The 22,671-nt window shown below is 42.2% G+C and overlaps 2 protein-coding genes across 3 annotated transcripts; both read right to left on the minus strand.

The window, feature by feature from the left end:
• Window positions 1–1,505: 1,505 nt before the first annotated feature.
• On the minus strand, window positions 1,506–7,322 carry LOC117808786. The gene is made up of 8 exons (XM_034678446.1): window positions 7,190–7,322; window positions 6,877–7,046; window positions 4,727–4,921; window positions 4,268–4,533; window positions 4,102–4,187; window positions 3,927–3,988; window positions 3,445–3,683; window positions 1,506–1,545 (listed from the first exon to the last, which is right to left on the minus strand). Exons 3-8 carry the CDS (start codon window positions 4,889–4,891, stop codon window positions 1,506–1,508), a joined length of 858 nt encoding a protein of 285 aa, XP_034534337.1. The 5' UTR covers window positions 4,892–4,921; window positions 6,877–7,046; window positions 7,190–7,322.
• Window positions 7,323–11,469: 4,147 nt separating this feature from the next.
• Window positions 11,470–15,830, minus strand: LOC117808795 (transcription factor 7-like 1-A). Of its 2 annotated transcripts, none has more exons than XM_034678455.1 (4): window positions 15,249–15,830; window positions 14,440–14,644; window positions 13,812–13,881; window positions 11,470–11,810 (listed from the first exon to the last, which is right to left on the minus strand). In XM_034678455.1, exons 2-4 carry the CDS (start codon window positions 14,614–14,616, stop codon window positions 11,485–11,487), a joined length of 573 nt encoding a protein of 190 aa, XP_034534346.1. In that variant the 5' UTR covers window positions 14,617–14,644; window positions 15,249–15,830; the 3' UTR covers window positions 11,470–11,484. The 2 variants fall into 2 exon arrangements, with proteins under 2 accessions (XP_034534346.1, XP_034534347.1); XM_034678456.1 differs by lacking the exon at window positions 15,249–15,830 and adding an exon at window positions 14,869–15,197.
• Window positions 15,831–22,671: the final 6,841 nt, after the last annotated feature.

Genomic DNA, 22,671 nt, shown 5'->3' on the forward strand with positions numbered 1-22,671 from the left:
AGCACATCAGGCGGTGCCTTAAATCAGGCAGTAGTGCACATCTGGGACTCGCACACATCAGGCGGTGCTTGAACGAGGGCCCGCACATCGCCGCTTGCGGCTTTAATTATTATTATCTTTCATTTTTTGTTAATCATTATTAAAATCTTTCTTTAAAAATTTGTATTTACTTATTTTTAATTTTGTATTATCTATTATCTATTTATTTATTTGTCTATTTTTACTTTGGGACTATGGACCAGGTGTTTTCAAAATCTTTTTTTTTTGCCTCTGATTCTAATGGCTGCATTGTTGTTTTGTGATGTTGACTGAGTCTAATAAAAACGTTTAAAAAAACAACAACAACAAACAAATTAAACACTGTGGATAAAATATGCAAACTTTTCTATAAAAAATATTCTTACGTTATTCTTAATTATACTCTGTCCTGTACATTAATAAAGACTTAGCTAAGCATACTTAAAAGCACAACAAAGCTGTACTTTAACCTGACATCTTACAGTAAAATATCATGACCCAATATTATAATATATATAGTCAAAGTGTGGTTCACTCAACTTCCCTTCCTCTCTCACCTTTCGTTGAGCAGTCTGAGACACTTGTTGACGTCCAGGTGGTTCAGCTCGTCGTGATAATCTGCCAGAGCACTTTCAACCTGCTGTCTGCTCCTCAGAACCAAACGCACCCGGTCTCCTCTGACCATGTGGAGCTCGTCGTCTGTCAAACAAAGGGAACAAAGCGGTCGTGTTACAGAGGCGTTAGGAACACTCAGTGAAATGAAGTGTGAGAGGAATGAAATGAACGCTTATCCTGAAGAGGGCTGTGAGTTTTTTTTGCTTGTACTGCCGACACATTTCAGTTTTTCTTCTTGAATCTTGTACAGTCCGTCAGCATCCTTTGTGTTTATTTGGATGGTAGCAGCTGTGAGCTTTACAATGATCAATATGGGATTCTGGCTTGTACAAACCTTTGATTGCAAACTGTTTGCAGAACCTCCTGAAGGTGTTTTTCTCCACGTAGCTCAGTCCAGGAGGATAAGTGCGTCTGCGCAGGTAGAGATCCACTGCATCGTACTTGGCAAAATAGGCATGCTAGAAACAGATCACAGAAAACATACAGGTTAATAATTTGATACCCGTTGTGTCCGATTCACAAAGGCCATGAAGGACGTAGTAACCTTTTCCCATCAAACATCTGGAACATACCTCGTCCCCGGCTGCAGACTGTACTGTACCATTGGATGAAGTCTGTGGAGGAAAGAACAACTCAAGCTTTAGTACAGCTTTAAGTGCAACTGTCCTTTGCATTGTTAGTTTAAAAGGTTCTGATATACAGTTTGAAACTCCTGTGCCTTACCCCTGAGTCACCGTGAACCAGGAGAGTGGGCACAGCATCTGGTCGGATGGTGACCTTCTCCCCGCTGCGGTCGAAGCAGTCCTCCGTGAAATGGACCGAACAGATAGACGACCAGAGTCGAGGATGCCAGTTTGACCGACCGACAGCCTTTAACCACTGATGCAGCAGGGGATGTTGTGAAGAGGAAACCTGGAGGTAGTTAATGAAAAAATATTAAAATATTCCAAAGAAAGATTAATAGAATCTGACGGGGGGGGTTAGGTGTCACTAAAAGATCATTATTAAGAAGATTGTTGGTTTGTTGAGCTGTGACATGCAGCAGTCAGCTTTAATAGACACTACATCTAGTAAGCAATGACGTGACGTGATGTGACTGTCTTATTGTAGCGTAACAACCAATTGAAGATATTGTATCATACCATGCGGTATCGCAACAAGCCGTATCGTAAAACGCTGTATCGTAAAACGCTGTATCGTAAAACGCTGTATCGTAAAACACCATATCTTAACACGCCGTGCCGTAACATGTCGTATCCTCACACGTCGTATCCTAATACGTCGTATCCTAACACGTCATATGAGTAACATCACGTAATATCGTAACCTAACAAATTGTATTCTAACATATTTTATCGTAACACATAGTAAGACGTCGTATCGTAATACATTGTATTGTTACGTCGTATCGTAACACGTCCTATCGTAACACATCGTATCGTAACACGTCGTATCGTAACACGTTGTATCGTAACAAGTCGTATCCTAACACTTCGTATGCTGTGTAACATTATGTATCGTAATATCGTAACGTAACATATTGTATTCTAAAATATTTTATTGTAACATATCATAAGACCAGGTATAGCACCACGTTGTACATAATTTCGTTATATGAAGTATCGTAACACAAAGTATCGTAACACGAAGTATCGTAACACGTAGTATCGTAACACAAAGTATACGTAGTATCGTAACACGTAGTATCGTAACACAAAGTATACGTAGTATCGTAACACGAAGTATCGTAACACGTAGTATCGTAAAACAAAGTATCGTAACACGTAGTATCGTAACACGAAGTATCGAAACACGAAGTATCGAAACACATAGTATCATAACACAAAGTATTGTAACACGTAGTATCGTAACACGTAGTATCGTAACATAGTATCGTAACACGTAGTATCGTAACACGAAGTATCGTAACACTTAGTATTGTAACACGTAGTATCGTAACACGAAGTATCGTAACACGAAGTATCGTAACATGAAGTATCGTAACACGAAGTATCGTAACACGTAGTATTGTATCACGTAATATTGTAACACGTAGTATTGTAACACGTAGTATTGTAACACGAAGTAATGTAACACGTAGTATCGAAACACAAAGTATCGTAACACGAAGTATCGTAACACGTAGTATTGTATCACGTAATATTGTAACACGTAGTATTGTAACACGAAGTAATGTAACACGTAGTATCGAAATACGAAGTATCGTAACACGAAGTATCGTAACACGTAGTATTGTATCACGTAATATTGTAACACGTAGTATTGTAACACGAAGTATCGTAACACGTAGTATCGTAACACGTAGTATCGTAACACGAAGTATCGTAACACGTAGTATTGTATCACGTAATATTGTAACACGTAGTATTGTAACACGAAGTATCGTTACACGTAGTATGTAACACGTAGTATCGTAACGTAGTATTGTATCACGTAGTATTGTAACATTGCAATGTACATATTGTATTGTAACATTTGTATCTTAACATATCAGAACATGTATCATATTATATCTTATAGTATTGTATCACATTGTAACATATTGTACTTTAATAAATCGTATCATTTCCAATTGTATCATAACATATTGTACCACATCGTATCATGTGGTATCACAGCACTAACTAACTGAATGCTAAAAATAAAAGATAAAACACAGATTGCTTTGGAACAGAACTACAGCCATAATTCATTCAGAGATCCTCACTAGAAAGCTTTAAAGCAGCCTGCTTCTCTCTGCTCGTCTTGCAGGACAAAAGAAAATTTTAATTTGGAGGAGTGTGTTCATACTTATGGAAGGTGAGGCCCAGGCCCCTCTCCACCGGCCCGCAGCAGTTGGTGCAGTTTTGGACGCTGCAGCGGAACAGCTTCCTCTTGGTCCTGTTGACACAGGTGTTGCAGCTGGAGATCCAGCGGGCCAGGTCCCGGGTCATGGTGGCCCAGTAGAAGTGCTTTGCGATCTCTTTCTGGCAGATTCCCTGGCCGTAGTGACCCTGGTTGTCATGGAACTGCTGCAGGATCGAGTTCACCTGAGGCCACAAGGGGAAACTGATGGATGAGTTTATTCATAAATTAGTGTAATTGTTTAACTTTGAACATGAGTGATGATTCGTCTGCTCATCACAGAAAGATGAAGCAAGGAGGCAGGTTCATAGTCAGTTGTGGTTTTGTTTGTTGAGTGTCATCTGGTCCATTCCCAGTAAATTTTTCTTCTCTTATTGTTTGGGTTTCATATACTCACACACTTTGAACTGTATGAAAGTCATGCTTACCTCTTCTCTGCTGCGCGGCACTCTGAGGGGAGGAGAGACTCGTGTAAACATCAGAACTCCATCTGAAACAGAAAGAGAAGAGTTTCAATGTTCACTTCATCTGAAGCTGATACTGTAATGTGATTTTATAACGATTAAAGGAGGCAAAAGACGGCTTTACTGATCTTTCACTCACCTATTAGACCAAAGCGCTTGGCCATCCTTTTCAAAGAGCCTCTTGTTATCTTGTTCTGCATTGGTAAGACCCTGTGGCTCAGATATCTGCAGAATGCAAAGAAAAACACATTTAAAAAAGGTTTGTTTATGAAACAGTGCATCTTTTGATGTGGTCACATGTCTACCTGGCAATCTGGTTGTAAGTCGCAAAGCACGACTCGATGATGAGCTGTCTTTTCTTGAACACCTTCACAGGCTGGATTGCTGTGGGGTCCTGATCAGGAGGCGGGAGGGAGTACTGATGTTCCTGCAGCTGCATGTGTGTTTCAGATTGATCAAAGGCCAGGTCAGAGGTTTCTGTGCCTTGTGAAGCAGCAGCAGCAGCAGCTGTAGAGAGGATCTCTTCCAGGCTGTTTGAATGAAGGAAGTCTTCGTCTGAAGTGATGAGACCCTGAAAACAGAGGAGGATTAAGTCACATTAGCTGACACAGGTTCAAACGTCTGCACAGGAAAGAAGGTGCATCCACAAAGTGAGCTGTGTGGAAAAATGTGAATGCAGAGTCAGGTATCTTAAACATTTTGTGCTTCATTGTGCAATACTAAAGCAGCACAATGATTCATTCTGTACGTGTGGTCTGCATCACCTCTTGGTCCTGCATCGTCACAGGGATGATGGTGGGTATGGCGTCCGGTAATAGAGTCATCTGACCCTCCTCGTTCAGGGTGAAGCAGGTTGACTCAAAGTGTCTCGAGCAGAGATTGGACCTTGAACGAAGTGAACCTTCATCCCTCTGCGCACCGCTAGCCATCTTCGTCGCCGTTCCACCTCCTTTGGAAACCTGCGGGACAAACCAGTTTCGTTAATACAGGAGAGGAGAGCAAGGTCTACCTGTGGAGTAACACAGAATCTATGTGAGGTCTAAGGTTTAGATTTAGATTGTGCTTTTAGAAAATATTTGTCTTCATTTTTATACAGATGACACAATGCAATATGCTTTAATGAGACCTCTTGCTTCAGTCATTTTAGAACTGATGACATTACCATAACAATTTCTATTTGTTCTAGTCCAACAAAATGGTCTGACAAGGATTAACATAAATGTAGGGATAACTCTTGTATGGGTCACAATCAGACTAAAATCGACCCTTACACTTGTGTTTCTTTGCTAATTGTACAGTGGGGCAAAAAAGTATTTAGTCAGCCACTGATTTTGTAAGTTCTCCCACTTAGAAAGATGAGAGAGTTGTAATTTTCATCAGAGGTACACTTCAACTATGAGAGACAAATGAGAAAAAAAAATCCAGGAAATCACATTGTAGGATTTTTAAAGAATTTATTTGTAAAATGGTGAAAATAAGTATTTGGTCACCCACAAACAAGCAAGATTTCTGTCTCTCACAGACCTGTAACTTCTTCTTTAAGAAGCTCTTCTGTCCTCCACTCGTTACCTGTATTAATGGAACCTGTTTGAACTGGTTATCTGTATAAAAGACACCTGTCCACAGCCTCAAACACTCAGACTCCAAACTCAACCATGGCCAAGACCAAAGAGCTGTCCAAGGACACCAGGAAGAAAACTGTGGACCTGCACCAGGCTGGGAAGAGTGAATCTACAATAGGCAAGCAGGTTGGTGTGAATAAATCAACTGTGGGAGCAATTGTAAGAAAATGGAAGACATACAAGACCATTGATAATCTCCCTCGATCTGGGGCCCCACGCAAGATCTCATCCCATGGGGTCAAAATGATCATGAGAACGGAGCAAAAATCCCAGAACTACACGGAGGGACCTGATGAATGACCTGCAGAGAGCTGGGACCAAAGTAACAAAGGCTACCATCAGTAACACGCTACGCCGAGAGGGACTCAAATCCTGCAGCGCCAGGCGTGTCCCCCTGCTTAAGCCAGTACATGTCCAGGCCCGTCTGAAGTTCGCCAGAGAGCATATGGATGATCCAGAAGAGGACTGGGAGAATATCATGTGGTCAGATGAAACCAAAATAACTTTTTGGTAAAAACTCAACTTGTAGTGTTTGGAGGAAGAAGAATGCTGAGTGCATCCCATGAACACCATACCTACTGTGAAGCATGGGTGGGAAACCTCATGCTTTGGGGCTGTTTTTCTGCAAAGGGGACAGGACGACTGATCCGTGTTAAGGGAAGAATGAACGGGGCCATGTATCGTGAGATTTTAAGCCAAAACCTCCTTCCATCAGTGAGAGCATTGAAGATGGAACGTGGCTGGGTCTTCCAGCATGACAATGATCCCAAACACCGCTCGGGCAACAAGGAGTGGCTCCGTAAAAAGCATTTCAAGGTCCTGGAGTGGCCTAGCCAGTCTCCAGACCTCAACCCCATAGAACATTTGTGGAGGGGTTGAAAGTCCGTGTTGCCCAGCGACAGCCCCAAAACATCACTGCTCTAGAGGAGATCTGCATGGAGGAATGGGACAAATACCAGCTACAGTGTGCAACCTGGTGAAGACTTACAGGAAACGTTTGACCTCTGTCATTGCCAACAAAGGTTATGTTACAAAGTATTGAGTTGAACTTTTGTTATTGACCAAATACTTATTTTCCACCATCATTTACAAATAAATTCTTTAAAAATCCTACAATGTGATTTCCTGGATTTTTTTCTCATTTTGTCTCTCATAGTTGAAGTCTACCTCTGATGAAAATTACAGACCTCTCTCATCTTTCTAAGGGGAGAACTTGCAAAATCAGTGGCTGACTAAATACTTTTTTGCCCCACTGTACGTTTTCTTTTCAATCCGTATGCGTGCTGTCTGACCTGTGAAATGTGAGCTCCGGGTAAACGTAGCTGGAGGAGTCGCAGCCGTACGCCAGGCAGAACTGGACGGGCGGGTCGGGTGGTTTGGCTGGAATATTGCTCTGACAAACAGCACAATCTCTGACCCAGTCCTTCACTGACTCCGTCACTCCGACCCAGTAGTACATCATCTGAACAGAGGGAGCAGGGAGATTCATTTCTACCACCACACTAATGTCACAGCAGATTGTATAACCATGTTTATGCATTAACATATCACAGTATATTACATGCTTTGTTTGAGGGATTAAATTAAAACATCATCTTAGCTCACCATGATCTCTTTAACCGCCCGGGCCCGACCAGCGTGGCTATTGTTGTCATGATAACGGGTCAATATCTCCCTAACCTCCTCGTCACTCCTGACGACGCGGAGCAGGCGGCCTCGATACGTGCGCAACAGAAAGCCATCTAGAGGACGGAGAGAAGAGTTACAGTCAACATGTCGGCTACAGGGAAGCTAGGATGAGTACATGCATCTCCATGATGAGTGGTGGGTGAACCAGGTTAGAAGGCTTTTGTTATGCTTCTGGAAATGTGAAGACAGAAGTTCCCCCAGTGGAAAAATAATGCAAAGGTGCTACTTTACAGAAACTTAGTGAGGGTTTTCAAAAATGTAACCATCCAGATTTTTTAAAATCCATCTACAAAGTTAACAAGCAGTAAAGTCCAAATATAGACCAGTGGTGGACAGTAACAAAGTAATTTTACTTGAGTATTGTACTTAAGTACGTTTTTGAGTATCTGTACTTGAGTATTATTTTTGGGGGGTACTTATTACTTTTACTCCACTACATTTCTATCAGTGCTCTAGTTACTCACTACTTTTGCTTTGAAGTCAGCTCAGGAATTTCCTTTTCTGAAATCTGATCCCACGGTTAAACATGGAGCAAACATAGAGCAGATTTCACTCAGATCAGGCAGTTCATGTAGAGGTGGTAATGATGGCTATAATTCTCCACCTGTGCACCCATGGTCATATCTTCAGCCCGTGTTAGAGGTTTTTGAAATGAAGAATGATACGTATGGTTTGAAATGTTCTCCCTGTTTCCCACTCTGCCCAACAAACAAACATTCACAGTCCAACCTGAGAGAGCGTGTTGAGCTACGCAACGTTTGTTTCATTCCAGATAACATTTCAAACTAAGGTGTCTGTGCTTGGAGTAACTTAGTGTCTGTTTTTATTTCATGGTATAGTTTCTAGAGATTTCAAGTAATGGTTTCTAGATAAACATGCTGTAACAGAATGTACTCCTATGTAGTTTTGACTGCACTAATTTTGTATTTTTGTATTTTGAAAATACAATGTTTTAAGATTTTTTAAGAAGTACTTTGAATACTGAAGTATTTTAAAAGCAAGTACTCAAGTACTTTAACTTAAGCAATAATTTTGACAGAGCAACTTTCACTTTCATGGAGTAATATTTGACCTGGAGGATCTATACTTTGACTTAAGTAATGGAGCGTGTACTTTGTCCACCACTGTCTAGGACTACCATAATGCATATCAAAATCCTGGATTATCAGGCTATCACTCATAGTTTGCCCACCATAGTTACTTAACAGCTCAAGTTTGTAGTAAGAACAAATGAAAACATGCAGATTGAGTAGCTATAAATTCTTAGGTATATTCTCACTGTGCTTGGGGGCTGCATCCACCATGCTGAGAGTTTGGGCGCAACTTTTATATTTAAAAATATAAATATGTCTCTTACACTCGGACCTCTATTCCAATATAATCAAAGTTTGTTTATGCTAACAAAGGGGAAAGCTTTATTTAGAGATCTGCTATTTAACCTGTTGAAAATAATAATGATATATATATATATATATATATATATATATAGTGACGTCAAAGAAAATATTGCAAAACATACTTGAAATAACGCAAAGGATACAGGAACAAAGGGCTAAAGAAAAATGTTAAGTTTAAAGTGTGTGCAGGGTTCCCACTCTTTTCCAGAGATCATTTTCCAGGACATTTCCAGGACATTTTCATTGATGATGAAGCTGGTATGACAGTCTAAATTTAGTTCCTAATTTAGTTCCTAATAGTCTAATAGTTCCTCTCAGTGGAAGTCTACATTGAAACTATATGGCTATCTATGAAATCATCTCTTACATACTTAAAAATGATGGCAAATTGATAATAGAACAATGCAACCACAGATGTCCAGCACTTCACTTTATTAGTGCAACCAAGTAACAATGATGGCCAACTCTCATCTCAGCTTTCTCTTTTCTCAAAAAATATTAAATGAGCAAAGAAAAAAACAAAAGAGCCAGCAAAGGACTCTGGAAGCTGCCTGACTGAAATAATACATAATAATAATAATCAGAGGATCAGTGCAGACATTGACCTAAATAGAACTGAATGACAAAAATGGCCACAAATGTTGAATTGGGATGTGTTTTTTTTAACCTTGTCAGGTCGCACACAGTCATGTTGGAATCATTTTCCAGGACATTTTACATTTTCTCCTATTTTCCAGGACTGGAAAACTGGTCAACTGTTTTCCAGGTTTTCCAGGATGCTTGGGAACCCTGTCAAGTCCTGATTTTGAAGACTCGACTTGGACTCTGAAGAAAGAGAGGAGGACTCTGACTTATAGATGAAGACTGTTTTAATGTTTGTGTTTGATTTTTAATATAGTTTATTCCGTTCAGAGCGAGGGCCGTCACGTGTGTGTGTGTGTGTGTGTGTGTTGCCTCATTTGATCTGCATGCAGCTAGTTTAATGCCTGATGCAAATATATACAGCACTGTTAAATGTTGTCCTGTTGAGTCTGCATGTGTCTTCCTTCACATTTCCTCATTGCTGCTTCCTGATTGTCTTGCTCCATGTATTTTATGTCCATGGACACTTCCATGTTGTCATATCATGTCCTTATGTTGCTTTTAGTCATTTTTAATCATATGGTGCTATTTGTATTTTTCTTTTCTTCTCTTTTGGTTTCTCCTCTACCTTCTTACTTTGATTTTATTTTACTCTAGTTTATCTTTGTTTAATCATGATTTTTTTAGGGGAGCCTTTTTAACATCTGGCAAGGGACTACGGATGTAAACTAGCCTTTTGGCTAACTGGCATATTTACAGAAGTGTTAATTAATATGCACGGTCCTTTTAAATAATAAATAAATAATAATAATAAATAAAGGAAGCTCACACTTTCATCTGTCCAGGAGGAACCCAGAAAATACGAGAGATGCTAACGGTACGAGACTGTTACTGTGTTAGCATGCTAACGATAATTAGGGATGCATTGATCCGATCCGATCCTGGTATCGGATATCGGCTAGATCGGACTCAAAAAGCTGGATCGGATATCAGTGACAAAGGGCCGATATATAGTCCTGATCCATATGGCAGATCTATTCATCTCAGTTCTATGCTTTTCAACAGCCATGTGCGTCTCCTACGTCATCAGCACCGGCTGGTCTGTGCATGTTTGCCCGGTGGAGCATGATGGAGGAGAATTACAGAGGCTCTGCAGATTAGCTGCATGCTAACTCCGCCGGAAACTCTCAACATGTGCAGCGGTAATGTTTCCACGGATGGCGGTCGCGCTGAAAAATATAATGGAAGCCCAAAGGAGGAAGTTTAGCCTACTGCAAAGAAGGAAGAAACCTTCTATTAATGGATTCAAAGCGTGAAAAAACAGACAGGTTATTGGATTTAATTGTTCTGGATCCTTGAAGTTAAGGAATTCCAGCCTCTGGTTTAGCACTTGGAACCCAGGTACAGTTCACCATCAAGTCAGAAAAGCCTGAAGTTTCCCAAGCATGATTCTGTCCTCACATTAAGGAACAGAGATTGTCAAATCAATACCAGGATTGGATCGGCTGGTATCGGCAGATACCAAAGCCCAGGTATCGGTATCGGGACCTAAAAAGTAGGACCGGTGCATCCCTAACGGTGATGTTAGCCACTAAAGTAACTAAACCATCAGGTCTAAACTGTTTGTTTCTGATTCATAGTCCAGGCTGAGGTTATTAGACTCCAGAGTTGCTTTTGGAGTCTGTTGATGTGAAAGTGTTCTGAAACACATGAAGACCAGAGCACAGCGATCAGACAGCTTCCTTCCAAACTGTCCTCCTCACTCTTATTGCTTTAATCCCTCACTGTGCCAACGAGGCACTTTTTAGATTAGTGGTTATGAGTGTTGCTGTATTAAACCATCGCACAGACTCCAGATAATCCACGCTGAGCTTCCACAAAGCTTCAGGCAACGGGAAATTGGGCAACACGCTGTCAATCCCGCCGTGCAGCAGCAGCAGCAGCAGCAGCAGCTAATCTGCAGCAGAGAGCTCATTCCTGCTGCAGACCGAGTCCAGGCCTGTCTAACCCTGTACCATCACACACCACCTTATCATAACAGGCTGCAGGCTGTTGTCTCACACTCACACACACACACACACACACACACACACACTGAGTCAAATGCACAACTGCACAGAGACAGCTCTCAGGACAATGGTGAGTCAGAGGTAACCAGGTCTATATTTGCACAACAATGTGAGGCAGTGAGAACGAGTCGGGCTTCAGTTACGCCTGTGAAAGAGTTAATTATCACGACGTCATCGCCTCATGAACCAAAGTCTGAGGCTGGATGTTCACTCTCACACCGTTTATCTCCTCAGCCGTTATCAGATCGTCACCAAGCCCTGAGATCCTCTCATGGATCTCCAGTTTTTCAACAAACAAAACCCCGGCAGCATCGAGACCACCTGCGTGAAGAGCGCTTGTTTGTCTTCTTACCGTCCTGGCGCCCTGTGCGAGCGCTCCGTTGGCGATGTAAGGGCTGCAGAGGTTCCCCAGGTCCGGGAACATGAAGAGAGGGTACCCGACATACGGAGACGGGGCGAAGAGACCTCCTTCCTGCCGCCTCCTCAGAGCTGAGGACACAAAGTCAAACACAGAAATACAATCAGGACAAATGAGGAGGGACACCTGAGGGTCTGACACTCAAACATGAGGATATGACACGTGGTGCACCAGCTGCTGGGTTACAGTAATAAGATGCATGCTTGCCCATCTCTGATCCGTCTGTGTCCCACCTGTGAGATTAAACTCTCCTGCATGTGTTCAGGGATCAGAACTTTGATGATTTCCCTGCAAACACCTCGGTTTCTAAGAATCAGGGCGTCTCATTAATCTGGTGTGAGGCTTGTTTTGTTGGGCGGTCTGGATCAACACGTGGATGTGAGAGAAGAGCATGCAGACTCTTGCATTTAAATGCAGATTAACGCCTCCTTCCTTTATTAAAAGTTCCTGGTAGCAGAGATGGGAACCAGTTGGTGTTTTTTGGTGGGACTAGTGGAACCAGTTACTCTGTGATGGTGATGAATAACTGGTATTTGGATGAAGCTTATCAGGAGAGTCGGGCTGGACGCTGTAATTCAACCTGAGCAGATGTGATGGAGATAAGGTCAGGGAGGCTTTCAGGGCGTTACACGGCGAGATACGTTTGGAGAGATTGATTCGTATGTGTGATGAAGACGTAGAGATGAAGACTCTACTTCTGATCCAAGTGCATGGGAACGGGCACGGAGAAACGTGGAGGCTACGTCCGGCTGTGCAGGGGTTTGAAAACTGCAGTTCCTGGAGTGTCCAGAGGCAGGTTGCAGGAGCACAGGAAGCCACATACACACCCATTCAAAGAGCATATCTTTAAAATAAACATATTTACAGCCTGGTTCAGAAAACTTAGACGTGCTGTAACCCCCGAGACGCACACTGTTGTCTGATCTACACACACTGTAATGCTGCAGAAACACAGAGTGTGCAAATGTTAACAGTTTGAGATTGGAGGACATGTTCACCTGCATCCATGAGCTTTAATCCAAGTTTCCATGTCCTCTCTTTTCCTCTTTGAATGATCAACAGCTACTTTTATCAGCTCCAGTTTAACCCCATCACACTGCTAACGAGTGTTTCAGCTTCTTTTAAATCTTTACACGGCCTGTTTCTTTCTGGATTTATTTTAAAATCCTGTCACCAGCTTTTAAGACCAGACTTCACCTCAGAGACGCTTTTAGTTTATGAACCAGGAAGGCCTCTCAGATCCTTCAGCTCCTCTCTTTCATCCACATGCCGATGGAAAAGCCTGACTGAGGATCTGAGAGGAGCTGGAGACCTTTAGATAAACTAAAAGCCGTTTATAATTATTATTTGATCTACTCCTTTAGCTTTTATCCTTCCCTTTTTTATGTATTTGGAATAACTATTCATATCCTTACTATCATTTTGATGCTTTAACTTATTTTTAATTACATATATTTGATTGTTGCTTGTGTGCATTAGTCTCTGCTTCCAAATCCACTATGCTTTTTAATATGTAGTATTTTATTTCTGCTTCTTTCTTCCTTTTGATCGCTGTAAACACTTATGATTGCTTTTGATTTGTTTGAAAGATGCTCTATAAATAATCTGGCTCTAGTCCTCAAAAGATCTGGACACCTTAAACTGCAGACGTCTCAGGAAAAGGTCTGCAAGACGTCGTGTTTGCAGCATTTAGGTCATGATGCTCACATTGCTTTGCACTCCTCCTCCTCCTGCATGCTCCAACCGGAGCACATGGACTACTTCCAGGAGTGAGAACACCCCTAATGCAGGTAATCTCTCTGTGAGTGCAGGGAATGTCAGGACCTGATTGTCAGGAGGTTAAAGCATAAGTTAATGTAGCTTCAATACCACTTTGGCGAGGTCTTGCATTCCGAGAAACAAAGCGTGCACCAACTGGAGGCATGCATGACATAGTTTGGGAATCCCTGCCCTACTTTGTGACAAACATGGAGGATTTTGCACATAGTTGAAGTGAGACACGTCCTGATTCTGAGCCCTGAAGTCTAACTTCATGTATTGTGGTGCAGATGAAGACCTGACTGAGATCTCACCTTCTTCAAAAAGCAGACTCTGCCTGGCCCGGGTCTCCAGGTCGTGATTTCTCTTTGAACGCCTGTCTGCCTGCAGGAGACACAAACACAAACGTAAACAAAGAGCAGAGAGAGAGAGAGAGGGAGGGAGAGAGAGAGAGAGAGAGGGGGAGAGGGAGTAGGGAGGGAGAGGGAGGGAGAGAGAGAGGAAGAGAGAGAGAGAGAGTGAGGAGAGAGAGAGAGAGAGAGAGAGAGAGAGAGAGAGAGAGAGAGAGAGAGAGAGGGAAGGGAGAGAGGGAGAAGAGAGAGGAGGGAGGAGAGAGGGAGGAGAGAGAGAGAGAGAGAGAGAGAGAGAGAGATGAGGCGAAGAGGGAGCGAAGAGAGAGGGAGAGAGAGAGGGGAGAGAGGGGAGAGAGAGAGAGAGGGAGGGAGGGAGAGGAGAGAGAGAGAGAGGAGTCAGAGAGTCAGAAGAAAAGAGGAGAGGGAGAGAGAGAGAGAGATAGAGAGAGAAGATGAGAGAGAGAGTAGAGAGAGAGAGGAGGATGAGTGAGGAGAGAGTCAGAGAGAGATGAGAGAGAGGAGAGAGAGAGAGAGAGAGAGAGAGAGAGAGAGAGAGAGAGAGAGAAAGAGAGGAGTGCAGAAAAGTTACCTCAGAGTCTGAGCTGCTGTTGGTCTCGGACTCGTTGACCAGAGAGGACTTGACATCGTCCAGGTCCCGGTCTGCGGACACGTTCCTCTTCTCCTCTTGTTCTCCTTCGTCTTTAAAGGCGATCAGCTCATCATGAGCTCCCAGGTCGTCCCCGTCGGTCCCGTTCAGCTGCGGCATGTTGGGACGTTAGCTGCAGAGCTAACAGCTAGCAGCAGAGGAGGAGTTAGAGCTAACTTAAAATACATTCACGGGCAGTCACAATAATCGGAAAATATAGATTCAGACTGTGAAAGAGTTCTTTAAGTGTCTCAAGTAAGTCGACAACACAAACAATAACATACCTATGATAAAGTTAGCCTTTTATACATTCATTTTAATTTAAGTAGTGTATATATTTTTAAATGTTTTAAATATTTAAACAAGTTTTACCTGTTTTTTATCAATCGTAATAATAAGCCACTTCCCACAAAGGCTGACCACATAAAGTTCACAACAACACAATGCAAAGCAACCCTTTACCACTTCTTCATTGTGTGCACACTAACACTGGAAGCCCGTAAACACAACACAGTCCGAAGATACACTTCCCAACTTTGAATCTCCGAGCACCAAAAGAGCACGTGAACGCAGCATTATAAAACAATCTAGAAGGCTGAAAAAATCTCATATTAATGATTCAGCTGAAGTCCACTGAGTGATTAAGAGTCCCCAAGCACAGCTAATGTTAACTGTATACTTTATTTAGTACCTGGAGCTTTAAAAACACCAAAAACTAGCATGAAAGATGAGCTAACAAGCTAGCTAGCTACCTGATGCGTTCACGGACGCGTCACTTTCTGCTGGAGGTGAAGAAGTCGTCTCTGCGCGTGTTTCCCAACAAGAGAAGAGTCCATCAAAAGTACAGACGGGTCATTAAATGTTCCAGGGGGGTTAAAACAGATCATAAAAGTCTCTCAGGAGCAGCTCGGAGGCGCTGACATCATAAAAACAAGCTGTTCACAAGAAGTCCGAAAAGTTCCTGTCTGAGCAGTTAGTCCGGGGGACACAGAAGAGGCCTTTTAATTCCTTCAAGTTCCTCCAGATTTCAAGATGCATAGTTCCCCGTGTCGGTCATCTAGATCCACAGTTTCAGCACGTCCCAGTCTGTGCTGACTGAAGAGGTTCTGTGGAGGCTTTCTCTCTCTGTGGAGGCTCTCTCTGCGTGGAGGCGTGGGAAACAGTCGGGCTGGAGTGGAAGGAAAAGACTGTGGGCTGGACGGATACAGCGCGGGGGGAGGACCGGGGCTCCAGACTGACTCCAGGTCAGTTCAGAAAACACGCTCCTGCGCCTGCGCAGCAAGAGCGCACTGAGCTGCGCTGATCCTGGACCAGACACAACAGGTTGATCCCGTCTGTTTGCAGAGGAGGCACAAAGAGGAGGGAGGAGGGAGGAGGGGGAAGGAGGGAGGAGGGAGGAGGGAGGAGGGATAAAAAGGAGCCTTAAAGGAGCAGTGAGACACTTTTAGACCTTAAAGGAGCAGTGAGACACTTTTAGACCTTAAAGGAGCAGTGAGACACTTTTAGACCTTAAAGGAGCAGTGAGACACTTTTAGACCTTAAAGGAGCAGTGAGACACTTTTAGACCTTAAAGGAGCAGTGAGACACTTTTAGACCTTAAAGGAGCAGTGAGACACTTTTAGACCTTAAAGGAGCAGTGAGACACTTTTAGACCTTAAAGGAGCAGTGAGACACTTTTAGACCTTAAAGGAGCAGTGAGACACTTTTAGACCTTAAAGGAGAAGTGAGACACTTTTAGACCTTAAAGGAGCAGTGAGACACTTTTAGACCTTAAAGGAGCAGTGAGACACCTTTAGACCTTAAAGGAGCAGTGAGACACCTTTAGACCTTAAAGGAGCAGTGAGACACTTTTAGACCTTAAAGGAGCAGTGAGACACTTTTAGACCTTAAAGGAGCAGTGAGACACTTTTAGACCTTAAAGGAGAAGTGAGACACTTTTAGACCTTAAAGGAGCAGTGAGACACTTTTAGACCTTAAAGGAGCAGTGAGACACCTTTAGACCTTAAAGGAGCAGTGAGACACCTTTAGACCTTAAAGGAGCAGTGAGACACTTTTAGACCTTAAAGGAGCAGTGAGACACCTTTAGACCTTAAAGGAGCAGTGAGACACCTTTAGACCTTAAAGGAGCAGTGAGACACTTTTCTGAATTCATTACCTGTGGAGGGTCCAATTCTGGGTTTTCATACAATGGTGACTTTTGATTGAGTAAAAGTATGCATCTGGACATTAAAACAGCGAGCTCTCTTGGTGTTTCTAAAAGTAAACTAAAGATTTACCTTTTTAATCTGGCTTTTTACTCAGAATTATTTCATTTTAGCCCTGGACTACATTATGGCCATTGTTTCAGCATTATTTTTTCTATCTTCTCCTTTTTTTAAATTGTATTTAATTTATTGGGTACTCATTTGCCTTTATATAATTGATTGATTTTATTTTGTTTTGTCTTCTCTTTTTTTAGTTATTTGATTTGATTTCTCTGGTATTTATTTGATTTGATTTGATTGATTGGTTTAATTTTTATTCATCTTGTTTTTATTCTATCTTCTCTTTTTTTAATTATTTTATTTAATTTATCTAGCATTTATTTTATTGTATTCAATTGATTGATTTTATTTTTATTTATTTTACTTTTATTCTATCTTCTCCGTTTTACATTTTTTATTCTATTTATCTGGTATTCATTTGATTTTATTTAATTTGATTAATTTTCTTTTTATTTATTTTTATTTGTCAGTATTTCATATCACATTCCTCTATCTTGTTTCAGCCTCATATCATTTAACCTATTGCTGTTGATTTCTGTCTCTGTCTTTGTGAAGCACTTTGGGCTGCATGCTTGAATGTTTGAAAGCTGCTATATAATTAAAAATGAGTTCAGGTAAGTTAATAGCACGGTGTTAAACACACCATAACGCACATTTACTGTTGAACTTTAAATCTTAAGTCAAAGATACAGAGATATGTCAAATAAACTTTAGTTCAATCCTAAACTGTTTCTGAGACGTCTTGAAACAATAAAAACACAAAGTTTACATTTACTTTGTTATTCACAAAAGTCTGAGAGATCATCTTTTAACTCACAACAAAAAATGTTAAAAGTTCTGCTTGGTTTTGAATCTTCTACATGTTTCTGCATCTATGGTCATTTTGTGTCCCTGATTTGGGTCTTTCTTGTGTATCCTATGGGTTATTTATTTTGCCTCCTCTTGTGGTCGTTTTACTTTCTCCCAAGTTGTTTTGTGTATCTTCGGTAATCATATCTCTGTAAGAAGCTTTTCTGTTTGTCTTTGTTCTATAAATTATCTTTATAAAGTTGTTGTTGGTGTCTTTGTTGCCGTTTTGTGACCGCTTATAGTCAGTAAACATCTCTAATGACCCCTTTGTGGCAGTATGTCGTGTTTTGCATGCGTGTGGTCGTGTTGCATGCATTTCTAGTTGTTTTGTGTTTCATTCTGAGCATTTTGCATCTCTATGAGTTCCTTTGCATCTCTTTATCACCATGTATGTGTCTCTTTGTGAAGCTAAATACAACATTAAGAACATTTACATAAACACAAAACAGCTTAACACATTACAATCATTATTTATTGAAGAATTTAAAGGCGGTCAATCATGAAGTAAAAAAAAGATTTCTGCAGTAATTAAGTGAAATATTTTCAGCTCACACACACACACACACACACACACACACACACACACACACACACACACACATTGTTAATCAGTGCACATGACGCTCACTTGTAGTTCTTGAGTTTCAGCTGCGGTGCACAATAACAGGTCAGCTGTAGGTCAAAGCCACGGCCAGCTGGAACAACCATGGAGGGAAACATGTGTTCTGTCCATCAACACGGCTGCAGGACTTTACACACATGATGGTGAACTTTACACAGCGACAAACTGAGAGAGCAAAGAGAGGATGAAAAGGAGTGGAAACAGTTTCATGCTGACTGTCAAGTACAAGTTTGGTTCACTGCGTGTTGAACGACCCATCTGTATCACACAGGTGTAACTGCTAGTTGATCTTCTTTGTGGTATCTCAGTAAACTTCTGTTGAACATTATGTCCTGCCCCTCTGGTCTCACCCTGTCCGACTGAATCCAGATGTCATTATCTGGATATTAATGTTTTATTGAACCTCTGGGGTTTGCTAGAATCAGTGTTGCCTCTAAATATCTGTGCGTGTATTTATGAGTATTTAAACGAGGTATGCAACAGGATTTGAACACATTTCCACTTTCTCTCCTTGAATGTGTGAGCGTTCCTGTCGTTACATGACTCTGGTTTTTTATTTCCACCCTGACCTTGTATTCTGTATCAGTGAAGGAGACAAAGGAAATATGTTGTAGATCATTTTACAAATCTCTCCGTCTCCTCTGATCCAAATATTCTCACTCCTGGGTATCATACCATAACACACCGACTCATGTTACATTGTAGTGCATCGAATTTCACTCGGTCATTCTATATCATACAGTTCCTGAGCGCTGTTTTGAAGCCAATCGACGGCGGCGGCCATATTGGAAATGCAGAACTCAACCAGGCAGAGTGTGACGTAAAGGGGCGGAGTTTGAGCCTGCAAGCTAACAGCTATGTGTTCCTGACCAGGAGTCACATCAGTCATAATAATAATAATAATAATACATTTTATTTTAGGCTCCTTTCAAATCACCCAAGGTCACCTTACAGATAATAAAAACATTCATCATTAAAACATCATAAGAACAAACAAACAAACAAACAGGAAGTAATAAAAACTAAAAACTAGTGAAGTGCTCAGAGTCCAGTTAGAGTGAAGATGCCAGTTTGAACAGGTGAGTTTTGAGTTGGGATTTGAATGATGTTATAGAGTCTGACTGTCTCATACACTTGAGGTCAAAATGATTAGCCCCCCTTGTGAAATCAGATCAAACCCTTGATTTATCCATGAAAATGACCATTAAAAACAAGTGGTTATAGTTTATGTGTTTCCAAAATATCAAAGACAAATGTTCACTATGTTTGATTTGGATATTTTATTGATGCAATGAATTGAAACAAGAAAAGGTAAAAATGGCACGTCCAAAATTATTCGCCCCCTGTCCCTAAGTAGTCAATAGTCCACCCGTTCTGAGCCACACCTGAGAACAACCTCTTCAAGTAGTTCTTTACAAGGTTGGCACATGTCTCTGGAGGGATTTTGGACCATTTTTCCAATGCAAATTGTTCCAGCTGGTCCAAAATACATGGTTTCTGAGCATGGACATTCACTTTGAGCACCCGCCACAGATTCTTCACAGGACTTAGATCTGGGCTCTGTGCGGGCCACTCCAGGACCTTGGTTTTGGTGTCCTTTAAGAACTGTTTGACCAATTTTGACGTAAGCTTTGGATCATTGTCTTGCTGGAAGACCCAGCGCCGACCAAAGCCTAGACTAAGAGCAGAGTTCTTCACATTAACCCTCAAAATGTCAACATAACTTTCTTTTTTCATGATGCCATGCACCAGAACAAGATGTCCAGTGCCTGAGGCTGCAAAACAGCCCCACAGTATGATGCTCCCTCCACCATGTTTAATTCTGAGGACCGTGTTCTAAGGGTTGAAGGACTCTTCCTTTCTTGGCCAAACATGAACAACATCCATGTGCCCAAAAAGTTCCATCAGACCAAAGGATGGACTTCCAAAACTCATCTTTACCTTTCACATGAACTCGGGCAAACCTCAGTCTGACTATGATGTGCTGCTCTTTGAGTAAAGGGGTTCTTCTGGGACGATGGTCCTGAATACAGCTGTTCTAGACACTGTAAAACACCTGGACATGACAGTATAGCCTTCCCCCTTATTATGAGCCTCCATTATCTTCTTTCTGAGCTGAAGACTGATTTCCATTGTCTTTGGCATGGTTAGTAAGAGTAGTCTCTCTCAATAACGTGTTCAGGTGCCCTGTTTGGAGTCCCTTAAGTAAATCTCAATGCTGATTGGATGCTCAGGTGTTGTTAGGAAGCCAACAGACCTACAGGTGTTATTAGGAAACAAACTGACTGCTCAGGTGTGTTTTAAAAGTAAAAAAACACATGGGGGCTAATCATTTTGACCACCCCATTTTTCACTATATTTGATATAAAGTTATGCTAAAAATGTATTTTACACTCCAAAATGTCCCAAAGCTACTAAAGAACACTGGTGAATGTTTGCTTATATCAAGTTTTATCAATGATTCAAACATTGGGAAGAATTTAAGGAACATGTTCCAGACTTCCTGGGGGGCTGATCATTTTGACCTCAAGTGTATGTGGAGGGAGGGAGTTCCAGAGTCTGGGTGCTGAGCAGCTGAAGGCTCGGGGACCCATGGTACTGAGGCGAGACGGTGGGATGGTTAGTAGTCCAGCAGAGGTTGAGCGGAGGGAGCGGGAGGGAGTGTATTCATGAAGGAGGTCTTGGAGGTAAGTGGGGGTCAGGTTGTGGAGAGCTTTGTAGGTGAGGAGAAGGTTTTTGTAGTGGATGCGGTGTTGAACAGGGAGCCAGTGAAGTTGGATGAGAACAGGAGTGATGTGGTCAGATGATCCGGGCGGCCGAGTTCTGAATGAGTTGCAGTCATGTCCTTATTTGGGCAGAAACTCGTCATCTTAATATCTTCTGAACCCCCCCCCCCCGTACAGTGTGTGCTGATAGAGAGATTAGCTTCATAGGGCCAAGCCGTTTTTTGAACCAGGCTGTAAACATGTTTATTAATGCTGTAAAGATCCTCTTCTTTGAATGGGTGTGTATGTGGTTTCTGGTGTTTCTGCAGCCAGCCTCAAGTGGACACTCAATGAATTGCAGTTTATAACACTTCCACATGGGCTTCATCGTTTGAGACCGGAGGTTGCCGCTTGGACGTAACGGATGGTATCATCTAACCTTTTGTATTTTTAAGATGTAGGGAGGTTTCCCATCATTCATGTTCACCTTTCAGTCACACTGATGTTGTCAGGATACTCATCATCATCATCCAGAGCTCATCATTCAGTTTTAGGAGGGACAGATTGGAATTGTTACACCTTTAATAATCCTCCTGTATCTCTGTCAGCAGTCACATTGCACTCTGGGTAATGAAGGCTTCAGATTTAGTGAGGATGACAGTTAACTTTCAGTGAACCTGCAGACTTCAGGCTTTCTTCTAAACGTTTCTTTGTGCTTCGTTCTGCAGAGAGTGAAAAAGTGAGAGAGCGAGGGAATGACTACATCTGGAGTCAGGAATACGCCCAAGTCTCCAGTTTCATTTCCAGCATTACGAGCAGGAAACGGGGTTACAGACCCTGAAACCTGCAAGTGTTCACAGTCAACGTCTGTTACTGGAGCTATAATATCCCCCCCTCCCCCCCCAACACTACCACACACACACACACACACACACACACACACACACACTCTCTCTCTCTCTCTGTGTGTGTGTGTGTGTGATGGAGCTGTATTATCCATCACATTCCTGACGGGCCTCTTCAACCCTGTCAGGCAGATTGAGATATGACCGGTCTGCTGGAGGGGAAAAATGAAAAAAGAAAAACACAAACTGTGGCTAGACACTGAGACAGCCATTGTAAGCTTGCACTGCACACATAAAACACACACACACACACACACACACACCAGCAGCTGTGTGTATCAGCAGGAGGGGATTACAGACGGGGTTCAGTGTTTGGCTCAGGGCCAGACTGTGAGGATCCTCTCCCCTGGAGCTATGCAGGAGCTGAGGGGCGAGCGAGGAGGTGAAGGGGGGTGTCACCGCATACCTCCGCTCGCTCCTAACCTCCAAACCTCCAAATCCGCCTCTGACTGCAGGACGTGCAGCCGACCCTCCACCACAGGTCAGGGTTTAGAGTTAGTGGGTGTGTGTTGAGGTCTGAGAAGCTGTCAGGGGAGGGAGGAAATCCCTCTTTTGTTTCCAGGGAAGCCAAGTGTTGGCTTTGTGTGTTTAAGGAGGAAACTTAAAGACGGTGTGGGGTGGAAGGATGAATAAGTGGGCCACTCAAACTGACAGCTGCCGGGAAGCAGACGGAGAGAGAAAGTGGAGGAAGGAAGGAGCTTTGAAAAGTCAAATAATCCGTCTCTCTCCCATTGAATCGATGTTTTCATGCTGCGAGTTCGTGTCGCTGAACACATTTGGGTTCAATGATTACCTCTTTAAATAACCTCCATGAAGGAGAGGTTCTGATG

The sequence above is a fragment of the Notolabrus celidotus genome, unplaced genomic scaffold (assembly GCF_009762535.1).
Source record: "Notolabrus celidotus isolate fNotCel1 unplaced genomic scaffold, fNotCel1.pri scaffold_151_arrow_ctg1, whole genome shotgun sequence".
NCBI classification, from domain to species: domain Eukaryota; kingdom Metazoa; phylum Chordata; class Actinopteri; order Labriformes; family Labridae; genus Notolabrus; species Notolabrus celidotus.